The sequence below is a fragment of the Accipiter gentilis genome, chromosome 11 (genome assembly GCF_929443795.1).
Source record: "Accipiter gentilis chromosome 11, bAccGen1.1, whole genome shotgun sequence".
NCBI lineage: Eukaryota > Metazoa > Chordata > Aves > Accipitriformes > Accipitridae > Astur > Astur gentilis.
In genome coordinates this window covers 25,129,623-25,156,434 of record NC_064890.1, presented here as the reverse complement: position 1 = coordinate 25,156,434, position 26,812 = coordinate 25,129,623, and the positions used below count along the sequence as shown (strand labels likewise).

General features: G+C 37.9%; 1 protein-coding gene across 1 annotated transcript in view; it reads right to left on the bottom strand.

Annotated features, from left to right (window-relative positions):
• Positions 1-26,812, bottom strand: part of ATP6AP1 (ATPase H+ transporting accessory protein 1) — a 53,182-nt gene extending 26,370 nt beyond the window's left edge. Inside the window, exons 1-6 of the mRNA XM_049813623.1 lie at positions 26,553-26,812; positions 19,313-19,439; positions 19,149-19,217; positions 12,349-12,542; positions 11,241-11,284; positions 5,962-6,047 (exon numbers count right to left, since the gene is read on the bottom strand). Of these exons, the coding sequence (XP_049669580.1) occupies positions 5,962-6,047; positions 11,241-11,284; positions 12,349-12,542; positions 19,149-19,217; positions 19,313-19,439; positions 26,553-26,665 (633 nt within the window). The 5' untranslated portion in view covers positions 26,666-26,812. The remainder of the gene's footprint in view (positions 1-5,961; positions 6,048-11,240; positions 11,285-12,348; positions 12,543-19,148; positions 19,218-19,312; positions 19,440-26,552) is intronic.

Here is a 26,812-nt window from a genome sequence, read left to right as displayed (position 1 = left end):
TCACCCTTGCCACTTCCTGCTCCTCTGGGATAAAGGCCAAACTAATTTATAAATTTTATATATACATATATTATATAAATTATAATTTATAAATTATACATTAGAAATCTTGGCAATTTATAGTCTTGTAGGTTCTTTTTTAATTTTATTTAAAACTTAGGTGAAAATTATCTGACCCTGGTAATATGATACTACTAATTTTATCAATTTATTCTGAAATCTCTTCTACTACCACATCAGTAACAGCAAAAGTTTTTGAGTCTTGATGATTACTGGAAAAAAGTCTTACAAGTGAGAAATTCTTTGTGTTCCACCACAGAGATTATCAACAAACAGGCTCATTTGGCTTTGTGATGTCACTCATTTTTCTGAGTTCTTCTTTGTCTTTCAAAAATGCTTTTTGATGTATAGTTTGAGCTTTTAATACATTGTATTTAAACAGTTTGAATACTATCTATAGACAGAGTCAGTCAACATAATTGCAGTACCTTACCAGGCAATTCACCAAATCACAGATATATGGATCATTTCAGGTTTAGGATTAAATCTTTAGGTTAAATCATGTCACTTGGATGCTGTGTTTCGCCTCAGTCTTCAAAGGCTGTATTCCTAGAGTAGAATTCTATATTCCTAGAACATAACATGCCTACCAACATGCCATATCAATATGCTTGTTTACAGTTACACATTCTATTTATTCTACCCTATTTTAGCCTTAAACCTTTATTTTGATCTAAATTATTATGTTTATGACCTCTGCCTATATATTTTTAAGGATATTCTTTGCTATTTTTATACCTGCATTTTACAAGTTTCTGGGTTTCTCCTAAGACAGAATTGACCCTCCCCTGTACCCTTCTTTACCATCCCTCCCCCACTCAAATTTTCCTGGTCCTTGGCTTTAAATGCCCTCACCACTTTTTAATTTGGTGTGTACAGAACACCTGTATAGGCTTCATCTATGCCTTAAAAAGTTAGTTAGCAACTGAAAATAAAAAACGATTGTTCTGATCAGATAAGAATAATAGTTTAGTTCTATGCTGTTCTTCGTTTCCCAGTTAAGTCAATAAGAATACATATATAAAAACATAAATATAAAATGAAAGCTAAAGTTGCAAAAATGTTTAAAGTGAGTGAATCTTAATGCCCTAGGGCAAAGTCTAGGGTTAAAGGTAAAACACTAGTTTCCAGTTATTTCCCTGAATTCCCCACTAACACATGGAATGAATCATACAGAATTGCTAGCAAGCATTTCTCTCATCCTTGTGTCCAATTTCCAAGCTAATTTGGCTAAATGTTTGTTCACTTTTTTCTCTCTAGAGTGACACCTAACTGGCTTCAACCAGTCTTAAGCAGTTCTTCTGTAATTATTTAAAAAGGCTCTACCTCTATTAAGTAGAAAAAAAGCTGAGTTAGCTAGGAAATAATTAAGTGCATATTCTTCATCTACAAGTTAAAGTTTATTTTTTATTATAATGGAATTCTTTAAGTGGGGAGAGGACACAACTAAAGGATAAGGAATTCTTGTGGTTTCTTCTTTTAGGTTGGAAGCACTGATCCTTTATTATACTATATCAAACTATAATTGCTCCTTCAAATGTAAAAAATACAAGAGTAAATGAATAAGGCAATTCCCGTGCTCAAGGATGCATGACAACATCTACCCTGCAACTCCAACTCTAGCAAATGGCATTATAAGCATTTTTATGACATTGGGTTCATGGGAAAGATCCCATTATATAATGTTTGAGTATATTAAATGGTTAAAAGCATTTCATTAATCAGAAGCTGTGAAGTCAGTGGGGTGGCTGTTGCAGAGTTTAGTTTCCTCAGAGTGATGAACTGAACAGTCAACAAAAAAGAGAGGAGCTGGATGTAAGTGGAAGACGCAGCACTGCAAAATGTAATGCATTTTCAAAAATGCATTAGGTAGAAGGCAGAAACAAAGAAAATGCAACCACAAGCACTTATCAAAGAAGATAAAACTCTTTCATACTCTTTTCAGCTGGAGTGCACATCAATAGCACCTGAGGATACCTTCAAGAGACACTTTTCAAGAGTCAAATGCAACCACTTGCGCTGCAGATGCCCATGTTACTTAAGGCTGAATAAAATTCCTGTAACTCGTGTTGCTTGGCTCTGAGTGGGATCAAAGACTCAACACGCTTAAATGCCAACTAGAGGAGACAGCTTGTAGAATGAAGCAGTCAAAAGCCCACGGTAGCTGAAACTCTCTGAAAATGTGGAGGCAATAGAGAAAGTTTAAACAGCACTTCACAATGCATCTGTAAAAAGTGGAGTCAGCAAAATAAATATCAGCTGGGAAGTAGCCATAAATCTCCTTTTGAAACATGTGGTTCCTCAGCATTCAATCTAACTGGGAAGAAACAACTATGAAACTGTCTTGCAGAAGTTTCAGAAGCAAACTTGTAAAAATATGACATGGACATCACAAGGATCTGAAGGATGGGAAATGTGATGAGATTTATGATTTGAAGCATATCTGTCTTTCAATCACTGCAGACTTTTTAACCTCTCCAATTACAACAGCACAGGTAAAATTATGCATTACAACCAGAAGCCAAAAAACTAACTAGCAGCAAGCACTAGTAGAGGGGTGACTTTGATCGTAGTCCCCAAGAACACAAAAATTCATATATTCATAAGATCTCCTGATGCCAGAGTGGAACAAGAGACTGCAGAGGGGTTTGATTCTCCTGAAGAAAAACAAGCTATCGAATGAGTTTCAAAGGGAAGAAAGGTCTTGGCAGGAGACTCCTCAATTCTTGGGATAAGTTTCTGGTTTTTTAATGGAAAAGATGAGAAATGTCGAGTGCGAGTTGTCTGACTAAATGTATATGTCGAGATCTGACCTAAGCATGAGGACTGCCTTTATGGTTGTCAGAGACAAAGGAGATTATGAAGGGTGAGTTTCATTTCATCCTGCAGCAGTCCCCTACAAAATAGGTCAGAAGGATCATACCCTAAAAAGTCTTTGATTGTAAGGAGAACCCTGGTTGATGACTTCGGATGTAGGCAATTACACTTCACTTGCCCAGAATTATGTGATACAAATCACTCCCAATGTCAGCCCAACTCAGCCAGACCTCGAAAGCAAAGAGTTGCAAGACATGGCAGTAGCCTTGTTGGAGGAAGGCAGCTCCTTTAGGACAGGATGGGATATCCAGAGGAATGATCAACTGCTTAGTGAAACCATTTCATGTAGGTCACCAAACAGCCTCTGTTTCAGGGTCTTAATTCTGTCTTCCAGCTTCAAATGCTGAAACTGGAACAGAGCAAGAACCAGCCTGAATAAATCTCCATCGTGCATTGGGGTAATTAACTGATAACTATGATAGCCCAAAGGGATCTGTGGCTGCACTGACTAAACTAAACAGCTCTTTCTCATCAAATCAGAAAAGAGACTCAATCATAGGGGAGTTTTGCTTCCTGTCTCATTAATTCACTTTCTGCAAAGCCAGTACCAGTCTGGAATCTTTTCCAATATATGCATCTCTCACATTTATTTTTCTCTGCTTGAGGCAACGGAAGAATGAGTGAATGTAATAAGATGATGCTATGAAGCCATTAACTGCCCAATAGCAAGGAGGTAGAGTTATCAGGCGAGAAGTATCTCATAGCCCCAGTGTTTGGGAGCTTTACTGCATAAAATTAATTTACCTGATCAGAAGGAGCTGCCTTTTTTTTTTTTTTAAATGTGTCATGCTTAAAGCTCATTTCCTTCATCAATGAGAAAAAGCCAACTTAGTAAATGCAAATCTTTCATACTTAATGATTGCTATTGATTCTCAAATGTACTAAGTAATGTAAACTCTTTTCCCATACGATCAAAGCCTTTTACTTCTCATATATAGTGATCTCAGTTATCACTGGGGAGTGACCCTGTAACCTCTAGATCATGGAATATAGTCTTTATAGCTTAAGCAAAGGTAGTTAGTCCTTTAGCTTAGGGTTGTGAAACAGTTCACACCTCCTGCAGTTCAAGCACAGCCAGAGATATGCAATACATACTAAGAAGAAGTTACATGCAAATGTACAGACCAATGAACCCTCAAAGGTACTTTCCATTTTGCCTTTTCTGGCACTGTACAGAAGCTGATAACCTTGAATGCACTGAAATAACTTAAAGTTATTGTGAGGGGAAAAAATATGTTTCAAATGGTTTTATATGGCATTGAATTTACAGAATTAAGAAAAGTTTAAATTGCTTATTTTTTTAAAATGCAGAACATCTTAAAATGCATTGCTTTAATTATTTAAAAGTGCTCCAGTTGCTCAAACTAAGTCACTTTCATTTAGAAAGCCTGTTGAAATATGCACAGATCTAAAATTCAACAAACTTTTAAAATTGCTCAAAAAATTCCTTCTCTTGACACCAATTCTTTCATTAATTAAAAATATTTTTCATTCCAATTGTTCTAAATGCAATTTTCAGCTAAGAATGCCCATGTCTCTTTGATTTCAAACAAAGAAAAGTAAAGAGCCACAATAACGAAGTATTTTTTTTTTTTATTTTGGACCTTTGTTAAAAAAATTTTACAAAAAAGGCAGATCAAAAATCCTGGACTCATGTCCTCTCCTTTACCACAAAAACATACAGCACAGGATATCAATGTGAACTTGCTTCCTCATGCTGTTTTGTCTTTGTATTCTAAGTCTGGTCTTCAAAACCCAGTCTCTGGAAATTTCACAGGGTGGATTCTTGTTTTTCTTCAGTAGAACTAGCCCTTTTCCCAGAGGCTGAAGGGACTATTCTGATCATCTTGCTGGATAGCCAGAGGTTCAAGATCCTACCTCCCTGCAAAAACCCAGATTATTTCTGATTGAACATAGAAGACCTTTGGGAGGTTCATCCCCTTTTGGCTTAAAGAACATTTATGAAGTGCAATCAAGTTGCATCTTACTCTTCTTTTGGATAAGCTAAAAGGACTTCACTCCATACTCATTTAAAACAGGTTTTCTAGGTTTTGTTCTTGTGTTAAGAACAGTTGTGAATTTTTCTTAGTGTTCCCTCCTGAAAACCCTCCATCTTCTCAAGATCCTGTCTGCAGTGCTCACACTAGATCTAGACAATCCCACTAATGGCTTTCCTGTTGCCTAAACCAAGGAAATTATACCTTCTGTATTCTCAAATGACATTATCTTGAGTTTTAATTAAAATTCAGATTAAATTAAGCTTCATATTAGAAGCTCAGATGTGTTGCCTCTGGAACACATAGCTTGCTTTCAAAAAGTTGCTGATTTTTAAGACACAGCCCATCCCTCATATGCCTCTCTTCTTAGAGGAAACTGTATTCCGTTATCCTCAAGGCATGACTGTCTTCCATTTGATTGCCTTAAAATTAAAATTTGAATATTTCTTGATTACAACCTGTATGCCATACAAAACAGATAAGTCTGCATGAATAACTATCCTGCATTGCTACTTACTGCTAACATAATGTGATGTGATCGATAAGTGATGTTCTGACTATCAGCAAGGGTGAAAAATTTACCTTCCAGTTGTAAATACCAAGCATTGACTAAAAGGAATGAAACCTGTTAATTTAAAAAAGGATACATTAGTAGCCTTCAATTAATTAACAACACTCCCTCTTTACTGAACAGGCACACTAAGAAGCTTGATAAGGTTCCACATAGACCTTACTATAAAACCATTAGAGTTAAACGGAAAAAAAATCTAAAATTATGGTCCTTAAAACCAATAATAAGTTCTGAAGACAGTGGCAGATTTATGGTCTCCTAGAACAGTAAAACTTCAATAGTTAGGTGGTGTAGCTATTGTACATGAAAAATCATACAATCATTTCTGGTCAAAACCTCATCTAATACAGATTGCTTGCTTGTGTAATCTTGAAAATCATCTACAGCATTCCTCTATAAACATAAAGTTGTTAGATGCCAAAAATCTGGCAGTTCTAGGCACTGAAGATTACTCACCCTTGAAGGTCTCACTGCAGTATAAATTACTGAAAAATGAATCCCTCGTTCCCGCAGATCCATGGTCAGTCTTCCAATTATTTTTTCTATAAATAGAAACATGTATAATTTAACATGTATAATGTAAGCTGAGAAAGCTAAAATCCCACAGTAGTTGGAGAGAGGTAATGAGCTAGATGTTTAAGCTTATTTAGTTTATTTAAGCAATTTAGGTGCTCGTACCATTTATATGCCAATAGGTACAAATGGGATAAGACATGTTCAGTGTCTTGAAAAATGCAAAATTTCAGTGAGAAAATACAACACAAATACATTACAACAGTTCAGAAAAAGGAGTGATTTTGAAACGGAGAAGTAAATACCAGAGAAAAAATACCTGAAAGGTTGAACATTGGGCAATTAAAAGCAAGAGCAGAAGAAATCACTTAAGAGATGACAGCAGGATGCATATACTGTTAGTCAAGTGACCAGTTAATAAATAAATAATAAAGCTTAAGCAGTATTATTCGGGGAATTACAAAGTACACAGAACCAATCACTGAGAAGCAATACTCAAAACATAGTGCTTAGTTTGGGGCATGATATGCATAATATTGGCAGCAATATTCCTTTTTTCTTCAATGGATTTAAAGCCTGACTCTGCACCCTCAACAGCATATGGAAAATTTTCCTGTTGACTACAATGGAGGCCAAAGGAGAAATATGGTGGAATATTTCTGAAAAATGAAGGAAGTCAAGTAAGGGAGGACCTTTCAAAGAGGTTCAAAGGCACCTCTACAGAAGATCCACTTTTAGTTCTGAAACCACTGGCAGTTGTGACAAATACTTACAACCGATAAATGTTTTCAAGCTATATGCAGAAATTTTAACATCAGCTCATGGTAAGGAGCATAACAGTTGTGAATCAAGAACCATGATTAGTGTTATTATTGGGACTGATAGAGAAATAAACAAGCTGACCCACATTTACTGTTTCAGTGCCTTCCCACTTCTCATCCATGTGCCAGTATGGTGAATGGATATTTTATAGCCTGGACATACAGGCTTCTCAGATTTCAAGGTTATACATTACAGAAATTGTATTTCATTTTCAGGTACTAGAAGTCGACCTTATATTATTATCCTTTTTAACCTCTTCTATTTACAGTAATTATGGTCTCCTGGCTGAGTAAAATGCTTAGCTTTTGTAAAAATGCAAGCCTTGTTTTTTCTGCAGGGTTTTAACCAAATTTATGTCATCATATCAGTCAAGAATCATAGCTATGTAAATTTGCCTTCTAAAAAATTATTGCTAAAAGGATCTACTATAAGAAACGGACTTACTCAGAAAAACAACTGCTTATGTACTACTACCGCAATTATATTGGGTGTGGAGGTCCAAGGCATTACATAATGTAGATTTTGTATTCTATATGCACAGAGTGCAACTCACTGGAAATGCTCAGCAGCCTCAGCTAAAATTTGTGGAAGAAAAAATAATACATAGAAAAACGCATAGATTGTCTTTGTTTTTTCTTTCATTAAAGGAACCAATTGCTTTCTGAAATAACATGTTATTTGCATTTCACTTCAGTAAGGAGCTCCGTGTAACTATAGTTACCGGTAACATCTATAACTCTTGCCTTCAGGAAGATTCTAGAGGCAATTCCTTCATTCGGAGAAGCTGCTATGAACACCCTTAAGACAGCAGAGTTGATATAGATCTTTGTTTGCCTGTGATCCAAACTCTACCTTGCTTGTGAAGTATTTCCAAATTCTTCAAGGAAAAGGGTCCAGATTGTCCACAGTATTTTAAAGCACCTAAATTACATGCCTACATGGGAACATTAGTCATCTCAGGCTCTTTCTTTAATGGAACAAGAGGCATCTCCAGATGGTGATATTGATGTTAGAGTGATTTTAGAGTGGCTCTATTGAAAGGGTTTTTTTTTATTATTTTAGATAGCATGGATCAAGGAAACACTACATAGATCTATGAATGTAATATAGTTGGTCTAGGTGTCCTGGTTTCAGCTGGGATAGAGTTAATTTTGTTTCTAGTAGCTGGTATAGAGTTATGTTTTGGATTTAATATGGGAGTACTGTTGATAACACACTGATGTTTTCAGTTGTTGCTAAGCAGTGTTTATACTAAGTCAAGGATTTTTCAGCTTCTCATGCCCAGCCAGCAAGAAGGCTGGAGGGGCAGAAGAAGCTGGGAGGGGACACAGCCAGGGCAGCTGACCCAAACTGGCCAAAGGGGTATTCCATACCATGTGATGCCATGCCCAGTATATAAACTGGGGGGACTTGGCTGGGCGGTGGATCGCTGCTCAGGAACTAACTGGGCATCAGTCTGTGAGTGGTGAGCAATTGCATTGTGCATCACTTGTTTTGTATATTCCAATCCTTTTATTAGTATTGTTGGTTTATTATTGGTATTATTACCATCATTAGTTTCTTCCCTTCTGTTCTATTAAACTGTTCTTATCTCAGCCCATGAGTTTTACCTTTTTCCTTCTGAGTCTCTCCCTCATCCCACTGGGTGGGGGGGCAGTGAGTGAGCGGCTGCGTGGTGCTTAGCTGCTGCCTGGGGTTAAACCACGACACTAGGGTAACACCTTCAATTAGCATAACTGCCTGCATCTATGCCTTGGTGGAAGGAGTAAACCTTTTTCCAACTCACTGAAGACATATCCCTTGAATTTCACCAGGGAGTGCAGGATTAGTGCTATTATTAATTTCTAATCTACCTTAATTTCTTTGTGTGATTTTACACGTGGATGGAAGGGATGGAAGAAACTAAATGAGAAGAAATGTTCTGGAAGGAGAAAAGTGAAAAGAAAGGAAGAGTATGAACTATGAACAAGAGTGAAAGAATAGAAAAGAGCAAGATGAGAGGGGGGGAAATGGGAAAGAAGAGAAAGAGCAGAAAGAGGAATGCACTGAGAATCAGAGTGGAAAAAGGAGTACATGCAATAGCAATTAAAGAGCCTCATCTTATGCTGATGAAGTCACAGGAAGCTTTGCCATTGATTTTGAGGTATGCTGGATCCAGCAGGTAACACTGACATGACAGAATGCAACCTCCTTCTGCTCAGAGAAACGTTTAGGAAAACAGGCAAAAAACTGAGTAATAATGTCAAACTCTACTGCATGCAAAAGAAAGAAAAAAAGAAATACTAAAAAGAACCATAAAGAAAGCAGTAAGTCTGAATCCCTTGAAACTAGAGCAGATTTGGATTCTGAATTCCAGTTTGGATTTGGTAATGAGCCTCATTTTAATAACATGCTAAAAACCTCAGCTTACTCCAGCTTCTAGATATTTCAGAACAGCACATTTCTCTTGGGCAGTATCTGAGACCATTTGTTCTGTCTTACATAGCTTCCTGTCTGCAGTGAGTAAAACAGCAGGAGAGATTTCTCTGACATTTTATTACATCAGATTTTAAAACCCTTTACAGCAGAAAGGAAAGAAGTTGCTGTGACAAACATAAGAGGCTTTGTGAACTTCTAGGCATCCTATTACAGGTCTGCAGTGTCTTTCTATGGGCTTACTGTTGGTACCACAAAAAAAAAATTATAAGCAATGTTTATGAGTTAACAATCCTCTTGTCACATAGCAAGTATGTGACAAATAGTATTTTATGTTGCTTACCTAGGTAGGATCTAGCAGCAGTCCCTCCATAACAAACACCAATAACTCATGACCTCGCAAGCAGTTCTGACCTTGAAGGGTGTCCTGACAGTAATATTTGGCAAATGACTGCGGTTGTGCTGCAAACAGTACCTAGACATCTAGACCTGCTGGACCCGAGATTGCATGACTTTGGAAGGCTGTGTTTGGGACACCTTACTACTTCTGCAGTGCCTCTCTTCCAATGCTCTCCCATCTTCTGCACAGACCTTCAGGGGGATAAGTTTAAGGAACTGTGGCTCAGTAACTTTCTTTGAATTAAAACTTCCTGCTGATGTTATTTCCAGTTTTTATTCAGCAATGAATTGAGTGGCTGCTTTGGCAAATAAATCAGAAAGTGAGGATTCAGCCCACACTCCCACTTTTCTAGAGTACAGCTGACACGCAGAATACTAAGTGCAGATTTTGCACTTGGCCATACAAAGTGGAACATCTTCCCTGATCCACACACCTTTTTTCTGATAACAGCTAGTTGACTCTAATTGGAAAGCTGGTATAGCCTGTTCCTCCATCATCCCACAGATCCAGCATTAACTTTGCTGTTCCAAAACAAAGTGGCCTGAGATGAGGTTTGGGAAGCTTATTCTTGAGTTTGTCCAGCTGATGGAAGAAGTGTCCATAAAGAAAAAGCTAATGTTTAGCCAAGGCCAGCATTAAGTCAAGGCTTTTCCTATCTAAGATGCTCTGGGGACAAGAAAAGAGAACTAAACAACTCCTCTGCAATTCAGAGATGGAAATCCAGCTGCTTATTAGAGTATAAAAAACACTCATTTTGGAGTAGTGCAAAAACAAAGAGAAAAAGACACACCACTGATTTCAGTACTAAGGTACTTTCCCCTGATTTTCAAATCTGTTTCTGATTTTACAGCCCCAGCTCTGGGCAGAAACAATCATAAGCACTAAGGACACTGTTTAATTGTCAGCCTACTACACTGCGCTACACTGCACTGTGTGTCCCTGAAACTACCACTACAGTGATTTGCAGACTTTATAACTCAATCTCTAATTTAGAGTAGTAAGTAAAAGCCCTGCAAAAACCCAGATGCCTCTCAGTGCCTCTTCAGTGTATGGCATCTCTTTTTCAGCCAGATGCTAGGCAAGAAAACCAATAAAAGACTCTAAAATCAAAGGCTGTGAAGGACATCAGTATTGTGTTACAAAGACTAGAACATTTTGTATTCATTCAGACACCCTCTGTTGAGACCAAGACCTTCAAAGTGCTGGATAAGCCTGACACCTCCAGCTCCTGGTGCGCGAGGTAAGATGCAAGGAGGCAGTCCAAGCTGCATGGAGATGCACGGTTCAGCCTCTGAACTGGGGGATCTCAGAGCATGAGCAAAGGCCCATGCCTGAAGCAGAGGTGAATTACCATTACATTTCAGGTCAAAGAGCTGTGTCCATTTAAGTGGATTTTGAATCAGACACTCAGTACTTCAACACTATGATAATTGACTGCTTTGAAAGTACTATAGATGGGGGGGAAAGAAAACTTTTAAATAGTAGTATTAAAGCAAACCCCAGAAACTAGAGAATACAATCTGCTCAAGTGAAAACATGGGCTTAAATGATGAAATGCTAGTTATATCTTGGTCATATTGCTTACCATTTTCAGCAACTGCTTCCAGGGTGGAAATCTCATTTAAACCACTACAGAAAAGAGTGGGAGAAAAAGAATTAAAAATCTTTCTAGGCAAGAACACTGTTAACTGGAAATGTACAAAGATACTGACTGGTAAAAGGATTGCTGTCAGCATCAGTGCCCCCATCATTCTCCCATTTTCTCCTTATGACCTTTTTCTTCTGCAAAGCCATTAATAGGGCAAGGACCACATCTTCAGCTGATTCCTCAAACCGCTCAAACTTCCTTAGCTGCAGAGAAGCCAGTGATGTTATTTTGACCAATCTCCATGCAGCTTTCTTTTCATTTGGTGTTGGCCCCTTGTGCAACACTTGTACGTGACCTCCTCAAAATGGATACCACCTCTTTTTTTGTGTGGTGACATGATAGCTATAATTGCACTTCCCTAGGACCCATTGATACATGCACCGTATACTGACATGTACAAATGCCCAAGTAACAGGCTGGGAAGAAGAAAGAGCAGGAGAAGCTGAGCAGAGGGACTCGATGCACCCATGCTTTGTATTTTCTAAATATACATTCACCTGAAGGAACAGTCTCTCTCTATCTCTGTTAGATCACAGTTGTCATAGGCCTAGAAACATGAAGAATTATAGCCGTCCTCTTCCTTCCAGAGTGATGAAAACCAGTCTCTTTATTCATATTAACTTCAGGTTTGTCTGTATGTTTATTTGCTTGCTTATTTATCCTGCTAGGTTTCTTGACCCCTGGAATGCCTCCTAGCAATTAATTCTGCAGGTTAATCATGTGTTGCGTAAAATAATTCAGCCTTTCTACTAGAAGTGTGTGGCCATTTAGTTTTATTAGTTGTCCTTTTGTTCTCATATAATGAGGCAGACAAAATAGGAACGCCTGACTGACTTTCTCAACATAATTCATCTATTACACCTGGTTAGCTCATCAGGGGACTTTAAAATTTAAACACCCAATTCACCCTTGCAAGAAAAATAACTTTGCTAACCCTGTAAGCTTCCACTTTGGTTTTTATGTTTCCTGAATACACGTGACATTTTCAAAAGCTTTAAAAATCAAGCACACATGTGGGTCAGTTTTGTTTGTGACAAGCTCCTACCTGACAAGTGGTTGTAGCTGAACCACCAGCAAGTGTGGTTCAGATGTATTCACTTCCAGCTGAGAGACATCAAGATTAGTTACGTTTGTTAACTTCCAATATCCTGACTCCAGAAGAAAGCTCAGAAGATACTTGGTAGCCTCACAGTCAACAGCTGGCAAAACTAAAGATGAAGGAGAAGACTGAAGAATTTCCTGTAATAAATTTATGAACAGTTTGTTTACTTGCTTAATAATTAAACACAACCCTTTTTTTTTTTTTTATGTATCCTTAATCTAATATTCAAGGTGAGGAACCACCACGGTAAACACTACCTGAGTTCTCACTAGCCTGATGCTGGCTGCAGGCTATTCCTGGAAAGGGGCAGTGAAGGGACAATTGGGTTCCTCTTATTCCTGCACCTTCTTGGGGCAAGCTTAAGGCACTCAGTGACAGCAAATTCTTACTGTCCTTTCCACCCATGTGGTGGAAGAGGAGAGACAGATATGTAGAAGTTCTCAAGCTAAGAATGTATTGGAGAGACGGGTTATGAACGCTGCCAGAAGCCAAGCTCATCAGACCATGAGCTAACTAAATGCCCTCAGAGCTGCGAAGGATCGATGTCAGACACCTCAAGTTCCAGCAGCTCTGTTCAGTACAGAGTCATACTTTGCATAAGAAAAACCCTTCCTTTGTGTACATCCTGGTGGTACAGCACACAGTACAGCCAAGTGTATAATTTGGAACTATTAATTAAAGCAAGCTACATGTTTCAGGATCTACAGAACCTCCAGACACACACAAACAAACTTCATGTCATGTATTTTCTGTCTTTCTACTCAAAATACAAATTATAAAGCTCAGGCTGAGCTGGTTCAAATAATCAAGCATCGGGGTATCTATCACTTTATTTATAATTCTCATAGCTGAGTTTCTGATGAAAATACTTGAGTGAAATTAATTAAAAAAACATTCTCATTCTATAAATTTGAAACCTGTGTAGTCAGAAAACATCTTTCCAAAGATTTTTCTTGATAATAAAGTTAAGTTGAAATATTCAGGGAAAGAAAATGCAAGATGGAGACTTGAGAATGATCAAAATTAATGTACCTGAAATTTAATGTGAAAATTAGAATTTTTCCATAGAGTCCTAGTTTACAACTTGTTAACTTTGCTTTCCCATTTTCTACATTTAAGTCTAGATTGAGTCTGTCACTTGATCCAACATTCAGATATTCAGGTTGTTATAGACTCTCCCCCTCTAACTGATGCAAGTGTTGTAGTGCTGCTAACACTTTTTTCCTCCTACTCTTTTTCCTTTTTGTCTGTTCTCTGGCTGCCTAACACTTTTCTGACCTGCTCTGGTTCTTTCTAATTGCTCACATGTTTTCCTTCGTAGGCAAAGGCTAGTTATTTTCACATTTCTATAGATGCTCATAAGGGAGGAGTATGCAGTATTGTCTGATTTGCCAGACTGATAGAAAAATAACTGCAGAAATTAAAATAGAGCAGAAAGAACAGATCTGGTCTGCAGGTCTTTGAGTAGTGTTTTTAGCACCGCCTGGAAGGAAAGGATGATACATTTCATTTTGGTTTGTCTGCGTATATGAATTTAGAGCTAAAATTCTGAGCAGTAGTCAATTTTTTTATTTTCAATATTTTAATCCCTTGCCCCCTAGCAGCAGCCAGAATGGCAGCAGCCACTTCTTCCAAGGATATATATTAAGCAGATTACTCATTTATTGTAGAATAAGATATAAAATGCATCATTACTGACTAATATCTGAATTGTGCCTCTGCTCCTAACCAATCCTGCACTGCCATCTGTCTCAGCTTCCAGCCGCTGGTATTCAACTCTTTTCCACCTGAAGGGCAGACACAGCTGGATATCTACTCATTAGCCTCAGCTAGCCATTCTGATCCCATGCTCCTTGCTTGTCCTCCTTGACATTTGGCCACTGCACACTTGTCTTTGCAATACCCATATGTTGCTTTACGTATCTTAGGATTTCAACTGCCATGCATGTTCAAAACATGAGATCTCCAAAAAAAGGGTGGAGAATGAAGAGGACTACTGACAAACACCTTATTCTGCTTTCTGCTAAAGGACTAGACAAAGAGGTACAATCACAGGGTAGCTAGGAAAGGTAAAGGGAGAGGGAGAGGAGAGAGGGGAAAAGGAAAAGGTAAGGGAAAAGGAAAAGGAAGAAAACCTCCTATTGAGCTGTTGGACTGATAGCAGAACTTCCTGCATTAAATGCCAGAATCTTTAACCTGTCTATGAGCAGCTTACTCTGATTATGAGTACATTTACCTTCTTTAGTGTCCCCTGAAGCACCTCTCCTGAGTGAAGTATTACAAGAAGTTTCACTCTTTGATAACATATATTGCTGTTCCGTTTTTTTTTCAAGGTAGGTGTGGGATGACTCTGTCCACATTTCTAGCCATCCTGAAGCTAAGTAGCTGCACTATGATAAAGCTGTACTTGGACTTACTTGCCCAGCTCTGGTCTCAGTGTTACATTAACTGGATTGATATTACACCTAAGCAGTTTGAAGCTGGAATGGAGTACATCAGGTCTATCATTAAAAACCTATTGTTAAAATCTTTGTTAAAGACTCATGCATCCATCCATAAAAGATCACGTAGGCGGACTTGTTGTTCTGAACTAGTTTATGTTTGGCATCAGAGCTGATAGACAGCCCTATAATAAAAATATTAGTTGGGAAAAAGGCTCCTGTATTGGCTCTGGAAGTATCTGTGAACCTACACCCAAAGTAGGCAGGCTTTTCCATGTGAAAGAGATCTTTTAAATCTTCATCTTTTACCTGTGACTATGTCATTTAAAATATTTAAAAGTATTGTATTTATTTTCTACAGCATTGGTCGATAGGTTATCATAAAAGAGAAAAATCTATTCAAACAGATTTGGAAGCACACCTGTTTCTACACACAGTGGTAACTGCAAACAAAATTATCATTGTTGCATTTTAACTTTCTGATTACTATTAATCTTACAGACTTTTAAACTGTACCTGTGTTCTCCAAATGTATGCATAAAGCTATATATTATGATTTTAATGAAAATTGATCTGATGTACTTTAGCTGCTAAAATATGTTGCAGCTACAAAAAGTATTGTTGAACAAACCTCCCTACCACCGTACTGTATGGTGGGAAACATGACACCGGATTTTTTTTCAAGGGTTACAGACAGATCTGAGGAACTATAGAGAAGCAAACCTGGAGTGCAAGAACAGGAAGAACTATTCCAAAGAATAACATACAGACTATAACAACAAGGAAAGATTACACTGGGAAAAAACTGAAATGGCTTTTGCAAAAAGTCGTGCCTCACAGTTCTGTTGAAAATCTCTGAAAGAGTCAATAGGCATGTGTACACCAGGGAGTTCTAGCTGACAGATTGTACTTGGATCCACAAAAGGCACTCAGCAGACTCTTGAAGCGAAGGCTCCTAAAGAAATTAAGCTGCTTTAGCTTGAGAGAGGCAGTCTTCACATGGAAGTAGGTAAAGGATAGGTAAAGAGTAGGTAAAGAGATCACAAGCAAGGGGTAGAAAAAAGTACCCGTTACTGCACTAGGATCTGTTCTGTTCCATATGTTCATAAATTATCTGGTAAAAAGGCATAAATGAGTTAACGAAATCTGCTGATTACACTGAATTATTCAAGATACTAATGGCAAGGGCTGACGAATTGCAGAAGCAACTTCTGGTACAACCTCTTGGGCAACAAAGTAACCGATGAGATTCAATGTAAATTGATTTCAACAGAGCACAGGGTGAGAAAAAAAACATCACTAAATTTATGTGCACAATAAGAGATAATAGACTCAGAACTGAGTGTTACCCTTCAGTAACGAAACCTTAAGAGGCAGAACAGCTCTTTGAAAATGGCAATTCAGTGGCTGATAGTGATCAGAATTGAAAAATCAAATATTAGTAGTTTTTTGGAAAAGGCTAGAGAACAAAGCACTATCATGTCACTGAATAAATCTACAATGAACTTACATCTTGATTATTATGCAGTTCTGCATGCCCCCTTGTCAAAAAAATAATATAATAAAACTAAAAGAGGTAAAGAGAAAGGAAACAAAGGTAATCAAAACTATAGTAGGATCTCTGTATCACATATGGCTAAATAGTACTCCTCAGTCTATGACCACTGAGTGAGGATACGATGGAGATATAGAACTATGAATGGCAATGACTTACAATAATAATTATGCAGCTGCACAGCTGGCCACTAATTGGAGTGTGTTACCATACAGTGCAGTTTTAAGGAGCTGAGCGTTGTTTGGGGAAAGCCAAAGCTAATATTAAAGAAAAATAGTTTGTAGGGTAGGTGACTGCTTGACAAAATGTTCCCCAAGTGCTAATCTTTGTATTTTATTATTTAATTAAAAAGTTCTTTGAATGTTTAAGATAAATGATCTACCTGCAAGATTCCTTTTGTATTAACTGGAAATAGAACTCTTTTATTGCATACAAACCCATTGATCCCAAAAGCTCAGAACAGCTGCTAATGTAGCTGAACAAATCTAATATCTGCAAATGTCTCTGTGGTTTACAAGCCTATAACTCTTTTACAAATAACACTTCCTTATTGTAGTACACATGCTGCTACATGCACATATACCTTCTAAATGACATCTTCAGTTTAGGTTTGTGAATAAATTTGCATTTCTGAAGTTCAAAAGGAGCATACTCAAGTGACATGGAACGTCTATTACAGCTTAATGAATCACTTGTATAATAAAGAGTGTGAGGGTATAAAAATTTGTGATTATGCAACATCAAAAATTCTAATTTCCCCAGTGAGAAAATTCAGACCTGACCTTCACTTTGTCCTGTGTTCTGTGAATATTACGATACAGTCTTTCATAGCATGATTAAGAACGGATTTCTTTCCCAAAGTAGCTCAAGCGGAGTGCAACTGAACAAATTTTTGCAGCCTCTGTAACATCCAAGATGGAACTGGATGATTATATAGATCCTTTCTGGCCCTAAAAGCTAGAATTCTATGCAATAGATATTGACAAAATTCTCCATATGAGCACCTAGGTGAAAAAGAAATATTTAATTTATACATCTCGTTTTCTTTCACTCAACTTACAGCACCTCACCCCCACAAAACTATGCTAGAAAAGTATTAAGATTTCCAAGTCCAACCGAAAAAAAACTAGGAAGTGCTGGAGTTAAGGAAAGCAATTTCTCAAAGAAACTTTCCAGTTTTAAAGAAGCTGTAATGAGAAAAAGTTTCTCAGCTCCAAGACAGAAAGGGAACAGAGGCAAGGTCAGAAAGCAAACAAACTGTTACTGACATTTATTCAGCTTGTTGAAAACCTGGGTTTAAATCTTTGCTCTGCCAGATACAGACTAAAGATTTACTTGAACACGATCCTTTAGCTGGGACCTCCTCACTAGCCCTCAGTAGGTCCCCAATCCACTCAGTGTACCATCCATCAGTCTCTGGACTCATCTATAAGCTGTATCTACAGTGCTGATGGAGTCCTGATTACCAGTCAAAAGAATAAGGTTTTAAATACTTTAATTTCCCTCCTCTTAAACATCCAGGGCCTACTTAAATAAAACTACCACATCATTAGGAGCTTGCAATGCCATGTGTACATTTCACACAGCTTCCGAAATCAAACCAGTTTTGCAGTCAGACAGCAACAAAATTTGCTCCAGACACAGCCTCGCATAGATTTTAAACCCAGAGAAAATAAGGCATACCAGAGAAGTACCAGTAGATCTGCCTGTGGACACAACCACTGATTCTTACACTACAAATGAATATTACTCCCATTCATTCATCAGAAAACCCATGCACATCCTCTGAATAGTTGTTTTTGTGCCAGCATCAGCGTTACAATGCCGTTATACGGCAAAGAGATGAAGATCTCCAGTATCAGTGATACAAGGAAGACGTGAGGTTCTTAGACAGTATAGATGCAGAGACAGGTAATATGTGAATATTTATGTATTTAATTACACATACAGCTTGCTGTGTGGTGCTTGGGAATTTGCAGTTCCTCATGTGCTCTGATACCAGTTACATTACTAATAGCTCTGCTCATACTGCACTGCCTGCAGGAATGCCTTTATGACTTCCATGTGTGAACACTTCCTTTGCCTAATTACATTTCAATAAACTGTCAAGTACAACCATAGATGCTGTACACAAAATCCATAAACCGCCTCAGTGAGGACAGAAGAAGGTGCTGACCGGCTCAGGACTCTGTGTTAAATGCTGTGCCCAGAGTTTATTTCAAATTACTCAAGTAGCATGACTTTTTTTCATGAAGATTAAAGCAATCCAGTATCTAGTCATATATTAACCACATTCAAATATGAAACAGTTAACTCCCTGCATGAGCTTCAATTTCTATGAAAATAAAATGGATGTTCAATTCTGAAAATCAGGAATAAATAATTGATTCCTATAATTTCTTTTCTTCCTATGTCTTCAAACCAAAATGTGGGGGTGTCAGTCTTGAAGTTGATATTGTTTTTTTCAAATACAAAATTGCAGTATGTTTAGGAACAATTTTTTCAGTTATGATGAATTCTGAAAACTTGATCTTCAGAAATAAATAGCTACAAAACACACTTCTGCAAACTTAGTTGATTGCCTTTAACCCATCTGCTTAAACTGGAATAATCTCAATAAATAACTTAAATAGGAAAACTGCTATGATTCAGTTTAATTTTTCCAATTATTGTCTGTTTGCATCTTTCTTACATCTTTTTTAATTTTAAATACTGCATATAAAGAAGTAAAAGAGAGAAATGCTTGCCTGCACATTTTGAAATGGATTCTTGTTACCGTAGAATTCACTGAGGTATGTGAAATCACCTATGCTAAGCTGAAAAACAAAGAGAGTACATTGGTGAGAAGGAGCCATGGCATCTCATTTAGGTACTTGGCATTGGCCAGAGAAAAAGAATTAATGTTACATACTGTATCATGCAGGAACAAGATAAGGTTTCTGGAATTCTGGGTAAAAACAGGTTGCAAGAGTACGGTCAGCTCCTGTGCTGAGACAACATGTCCTTCATGCAAAGCAGTGTCTGGATTCCACTGTGATCTGCAAAGAAAAATTATTTTTTTTCCTGTAAAATTTGCTGCCAATGGTGACACCTCTTCTTTCTTTAAATATGCAGCAGCAGGTAATGATATCGTCATCTTTGGATTAAGATCAGGTTTACAGTTCAGTTTACATTCATTCTACTCAAGAGGAAAAGAACTTACCCATTTATGCCCATATCACATTAACTCTGTTACAGCAGGGATGAAATTGGTCCAATCAAGGTAACTGTCTCTCTCTACTTTCTTATTTGTGTACAACAGCATAGTTGCATCTTTCAAAAAAATTAGCTACTAAGTGGAATGAAGAATACATTGAAAACCTTCAGAGACAATTCCCAGAGGGAATCCCAACCCCCCAAACACTTTCCAGTGCCGTCAGACATCTTGGTGGCCAGAGAGGAGTAGAACCCTCTTCTGTTAAGTGAAAGTGGCTTTTTTGGTGTTATTGTAAACAATATGTTCTCTCCTAAGGCCTTCACGATGAAGGAACCATTCTGCAGAAGCAGCTCAGAAAAGCCACCCTTCCAGAAGAAGTTGTTCTTCGGAATGAATGGCTCAAGACACCAAGAAAAGCTTATGATTCTTTTGCTAACCTGTCATTATGAGGACTGGACAGAGAAATAACTCATCTATTTAGTTTTGCTGCTACAAAAACCAGTTATGGACAAAACAAGAGGTGGCATTATTCTTTCAACACCTGATTGGGATTTTAACAGTATGCAACATGGGTCTATAGGGATGAAATTTATTATGAAAATTTTCGTCCTAGTGTTTTGACTAAGGTAAAATTGTCATTCCGTAGAAAACCCAGAGCTTGAAATGTCATCTCCCATCTTCTCCAAATACACATCAGTTGCTAAAGCCTGAGAAATCAGATATTCCAGACCCCCTAATTGGTTCTAATTACAAAGAATAGAATATAGAGAATTGCTATGTGCTGTAGCATCAGCTATTATATGATTGCAATCTGGTGAAGTTGAGATGCTGATTAAATTTTCTAACCCAAAAGCAATTCAGAAATGACCCTTGCACAGCAAGCTTTTATGAAGGAGAACAATCTTTGCAGCCTCCTAAGATGGAGGCAGAACACGGGTAATGTACACTGAGGGTAGTTTCAGTGTTGTTCCTTGGATAAAGAAAATCTGTCTTTCACTTCAAGACTTCCCAGTAATACCCATCAAGACTGCCAAGAGTGAGTTGAAAGCCTCTAATTGCACCCACGATGGAGATAAAAACAGTGCAGTCCTGCAGTACTAGATACCTAGCTCACTTCAGATTTTGGCATTTGGGAGAGTGTTAGAGCAAACCGTACATGTGGAAGACTCTTTCAGGACAACGTGCTGTTAATGTTAAAATTACATTCTAGTATATCTTCTGACTGTCACTTTTCAAGTTTAGAAGTACACGTTGCTGTGTAGGAATGAATTTTTTTTCTATTTGGTTGAAATTATCATTTGATATTTTCTTAGTTTTACCCAGCATCTTCATTTCTTTGTTAATTTGTGCTTGGAAATCCACATTAACTTATATTTATGAAGCCAAACAACTTAGGAATTGTCACAGACATGCCAAAAACTCCCAAAGATTCTGAATGAATATTCAGGAACTGGCTTTCATACTGACTTTATGCATTGCATGGCCACACCAAAATACTAATGATATTAAAGGCAGCGGGGTTGGAACTAGATCTTTGAGGTCCCTTCCAACCCAAACCATTCTATGATTCTATGATTCTATACAAGATGTTAAAAAATGGCTTGTGTGAAGGAAAAGATGGTGAATATCCTGGTATATTTATTTTAAAAACTAATTAATCTATTTCATGCCTAATATTAGAAAAAAATGAAGATTTTGAGAGCTTTTGGGACTTGCAATTAAGAATAAAAGGTAACAGCACATGAAACAAAAGCGGCAGCACAATGGCAAAGGCTTTTGTTGTGAACTCAAAACCGCAGAAATTTAATGATTCTGTTTTAAAGCCTACTTGCTTCTAAGGTATTCCCTATTCCTTGAAGCAGCTCTTGCTAGCTAGCTAACCTTGAAAAGTGCCTTTTGTGAGACCTTTTATCTTCCAAGCAGTCAACTTCAGTAACTCCAGCATCGTCATTAGAAAAATAAATCTACATCAGTTAGTTAATAATTCTATCGTAATGCAGCATTTGCCTGATACTTATATTCACCATATTACACATACATTTATTTTTCTGCTTTTGAATAGTTTGCTGAGCACTGTGCATGGCAGTAGGCAAGGCTACACCCTTCATTGCATGGGCTGCTACTGTCAGCAAGGTGCAACAGTATTCTCCCCATGGTTCAGACAGGAAATGTCTGTATGTTTTACATGCTGGTTTACTGTGAACTGGAGAGTGAGATACGTGACTGCCACAGAAAGTGCATCGTGGATATGCTGATGGTGTGCCTTACTGAAGGCGATGAACCAGACCATCCCTTTGAACTCTTTACCCCAAGAGGTCAGCAAGAGATCAGTAAGGAATGGTGTAGGATGACAGAGGCAGTAGGCTAACACACATATTGATTCCTACTATTGATTGCTCACACAAAATTTAATGTCCAAAGATGCACAGCCTTGTGCAGTCATCTGCATGCCAAGCACATCAGACTTTTAACCTCCCCACCGTAGAACCATCCTGGGGTCCTCAGGTGTGGGGGCTCAAAACAACCAGCATCTCTACTAAGGTATGTGCTTTCCTGCTGGCTAAAAGGAGGAAACTTAAAACTCAGCTGCTCTCTCTTTCCTCCCATAGCCAGACAATGCACTAAATAAAGAGAGGAAAGAAAGCTTAGCTTGGTATTTTGCTTCTTGTCCCTAACTGCTCTGGCATGACAACAAGTTTAAGCATACAGATTCTTCTCTGACCAGTGCTCTTTCTAGGTAGAACTGGGGTTTGAGCACTTTATTTTTGATGGAAGCAGAGATTTCAAGATTTCTTGTACCTGGATCCACCAGAAGGGCAGATGGTAAGATAACAGGACTTCTATCACTCTAACTTGTGAGCTTACATTTTTGCTTTGTAGCTGGCTTCTGCACTCTTTCCTACAAATTATTCTTGTCTCTTTCCATCACCTTGTGATTACCATATAAGAAATAATATTTTCTCCTGCACAGCAGAAGTAAACTGGCATGCATGCTGGCACACAGTATCTCCACAGACGTCCAATAAAGTTACAGCTAAAACAGTTTTCTGTTCCACTGTATACTTTTTATGTTCCACCTTCTTCCAAGAGATTTTTCAGTAAATTCCTTGCAGTTTTAGGAAACACTGCAAATGTACTATTTGACATTAATGCCTTCTCAAAGTCACTTATAATCTGGATTTTCCAGAAAAGGATTAATTTCCCAATATTAGCATAGCATAAATGAAGGTAGCAATATATTTTCAATGACTGGAGGCAAAAATCATTCCTAAAACAAACACATGAGGGGGCAATTGCAAAAGCTAATTTTAATGAATTTATTTCCTCAAGCTCCCTCTCTAATCTGTGGAGGGAAAGAAATTCTTTTCAATATTGGTTCAAAATGGCCAAATCAAGTTTTGACTGTGTATTGTATGCAAGAGCAACCTCTCCATCTCTTCCGCTTCGAAAAGCAAGCAGGGCATATTAGTTTAAAGGCTAATTTAAGATAAAGGTCAATTTTTCCAGGCCAAAGTTATTTGAAGAATATCCACTGATATATTAGTATTCCTTTGTGAAAAGCAGGACACTGTGACCTACTGAGTTATTCCCACTTCATTCTTCTCCTGAGTTCAATGGAGAAAGGTTGTTGTTTGGTAGAAAACACTTATTTTTCTCCAAGTAGAGATCTGCATTTTTCTTTCTAGAGGAAAGAAGTATTTGATTTACTAATGACCCTGTAAGGATTTATATCACACTTCCCTTATGCTTTGCACACTGCATGTATTTGTCAGTTGCAAGTTTCATCTGATGTCTAACCTTATCTTTAATAGCATGATCACAGTACAATAATAATGCATAAAAGAGAAACTTTAAGGTGTTACATTCTTCTAATATAGCTGTTCTGAGACATGGCTTTTCAAACACTTGTTAGTTTTAAAGAAGAGCAAAATGTATTATCCTTCAACTATCCAATACCTAACAGATAACCTGAGAGAGGGTGATAGAATAGATTGGTAAATCTCAGCTTCTGTTCATTAATGAATCACTGAACTTTTAAACTGGTGGGACATGTTTGCACAAAGTGAATAGAAAGCCATTGATAATCACTGCAATTCTTCAGTTACCCTTCCTAAAACTCTTAATAGTAGTTTCCAGATTTCATAAGCCTGTAGATCACACACTGCAAACCCTGTATCACTGCAAAGTACCAAGATGTAAAGCACAGAGTTAAGGGTTAGCAACCAAAAGTTGCTGTTACTGTTTCTTTATTTATAAGATAACATAAATCTTTGTTCCAGTTGCTTCATTGGCTTTCACGAGAACTAATTTCAGTTGCTTCATTGGCTTTCACGAGAACTAATTTCTGCCCCACAAGAACTTCACCTTTCAAAACTGCAAAGGTCATGGTAGAAGGACACTTCTTCCAGAAAATGTTCTGTTCGTGGAAACATGAAACTAGTTTAATCAGTCCACTATCCTGATTTTCTTGCACTAGATTTGTATAAACCTGAACGATCTGCAGTAGAGCAAGTTGCTAATTGCATCTTGGTGGAAAGTTTGCTTTTATGACCACTCAGGATTAACTGATAAGATTTTGCTTATATTGACAACAGGTTTGTTGTTTATATAAACTAGGAAGTAGGACAAAGGAAGCAGTGATCTTTTCTTAGACTTTTAGGATCACTTTTATCCTAAGAACAACTCTTTCCAACATTTACTTTGCTTTTAAATGCAGAGGTTTAGTACTCATACACGTGCCTGTCTTATATAGAGATGAATCAACTAAGCATTTTGAATATAAAAAAAGTCTTGATGTTGAAACATCCATTTATTTCTTTCAGGGGAAAAAAAAAAGTCGAAGTTATCAAATCAAACTTTATCAAAATTTGCAGATTTCTATATGCTGTAGCTCCCCAAGGACCAGAGGTTCAGTTTCTGGAAATGCTTAAGAGATGGGTAGACATATGTTAAAGCTGGTATTAATTACTGCTGGGAAAAGAATACAATGTACAGGATACGTATGAAAAAGACACAATCAACACCTCCTGCACAGCTGTTTTCCATGGCCCTCAACATTACAGCATAACATACAAAACAACAGAAAAGTAGCATGCTTGTCTATATGGCATTATACATGGAGAAAGACCTCCTGAAGAACTTAATCTAACTCATGATGTTCATAAAATTTCTGAATCCTCCTATTGCTGTCTTAAAACTACCACATTAAGATGCAACAGAAAACAGAAAAAAAAAAAAAAAAAAAAAGATTAACAAGACTTAGCTCTCAGATTTAAATCTTAATAATCTTGCCTGAAGACAAAAGATTTACACTGGGATAAATGAGAGCAGAATTTAGTCTAATTCTCTTCCTAGTGACATCTAGATAATTCAGAGTCTCAAATGTGTTGAAGAATGGCTCAAAGCCTCAGGAAAGGTAGAGCAAATTCAGTGCAACTAGATGAAAGGATAACTACCTCCCAAGAAACCATTGGTTTGGTTCCTTTCTCAGTTTCCAGAAGAGTGAATCACAAGTAACTCTCTGGGAATTAACAAAGCAATAAAGATGTAAAAGAATCAAATCCCATGAATTTAGACCTGGCAAGAGTTAATGACCAAAGGAGTTCAGAAGCAGAACTCCCCCTGCCCAGGCACACATGGCTTGGTCATGCCAGTAAAGGGACCCAACAGGAATCCCCATCACTGCAGCTCCTTCTGTTCATCCCTACAGCAAAAGTGAGGCTTAACCTGCACCAAGGCTTTTCGTGACACAGGAAAGAATTTTATGCTTATGAAGCCACCCAGCTGGATTGCCAAATTCCAACATGTTATGGATTATTTGTATTAGTGAAATGAATAAATATCCAGCTGAGATCAGGCCTATTGAACTAGGTATATAATACGTATGTGCTTGCAGAGGGTATGAGATGAACTCTCCACGAGACGGTTTACAATTTAGCTAAACCAGGTTAAGAGTGTGGAGGATTTAGGAATTAGGAGGAGAGATTCAAGTGATTTACTCAGCCCAAAGCACACCTTAGGCAAACCTAGAGTACAGCAGATCTCTTGTTGCCTTCCCACCCAGAACAGGACTTTGCCTTTAGCAATTCCAGTTAGTCCTGTGATCCCATAAGCCCCTCAGGAGCCTTTTCTTACAAATTTCTGACATCAACTTACTAGGTTTTGGGACACTACTTCCTAGACAAACCCAAGGTGTATGCCCTGCAGAGACAGCCTTGTGAATAAGTGGTGCATAGTCCTCTGACAACTTTACATCTCCAGTACCCCACCTGAAGCCACTTCGTTGCCCAAGCTACCGTATTTCTGGAAATCCCAAATAAATATATAAAATCCTTAAAGTCTGCATGAATAAAATTCCTGGTTGGAAAAAAGAGGTCTATATCTGGCTCTTTCAAGACAGATTCAAAGTCTTATTTCCTAAGTATATGCAAACCCCTGAATTTCACGTGTCTCTTTGGACCTGTCAAGACTCTGCAGTTGTTTCTAACGACTGACGTCTATACATACAGCGGTGTATTTTATTAAAAAACCTGCATTAAAAAGAACATGAAAGTGAAAAATCAGGATTCAGGAATTAGGAAATGCAAGGATTAAGGATCTTTACACAGTTTTTGGTCAGCTCCTTTTTGTAAGACTGCCTTCTGTTGTGCCTTTAAGTCACGACACCTCTAACAGTGGAGTTCAAGGTTCCCTTAGGGGGAATGAAGCATATCTCATTCAGATTTGAAGAATATGGATTTTACTTCTTACTGTGCATCTCAGAACCCTAAAATTATAAATAAAAAATGGTGAATTCATCTGTTAGGCTGTTTGATTGCCAAAAGGCAAATTTATTTATTGGGTAATTTTATTGCCCAGAGGTTATTTACCACAACTGACGATATACAATATATTCTGCACTCACACGCACAGAGCAATAGCATAAACAGAGATGCTCTTTTATGAGATTTCTTACCTCTGAGTTGCCCAGAGCAGCATCGGTACATGGTCCACTGACAGCGACACTTTGAACAGCACGGCAAGGGTGCACACCAGCGGGGCTGCAGCAGCGGAGCAGAGCTGCGTCATGACTCCAGGCAAGCGCGGACATCAGTGGCCAGCTGCACAGGGAAGTCCAAGCTCATGCACAGCTGCACTTCCCGGTTCAGCTGCAGCTATCCGGATTCAGCCAGGCTGCTGGGTGAGGCTGCTCTCTGACCACAAGGCGAATTTTCA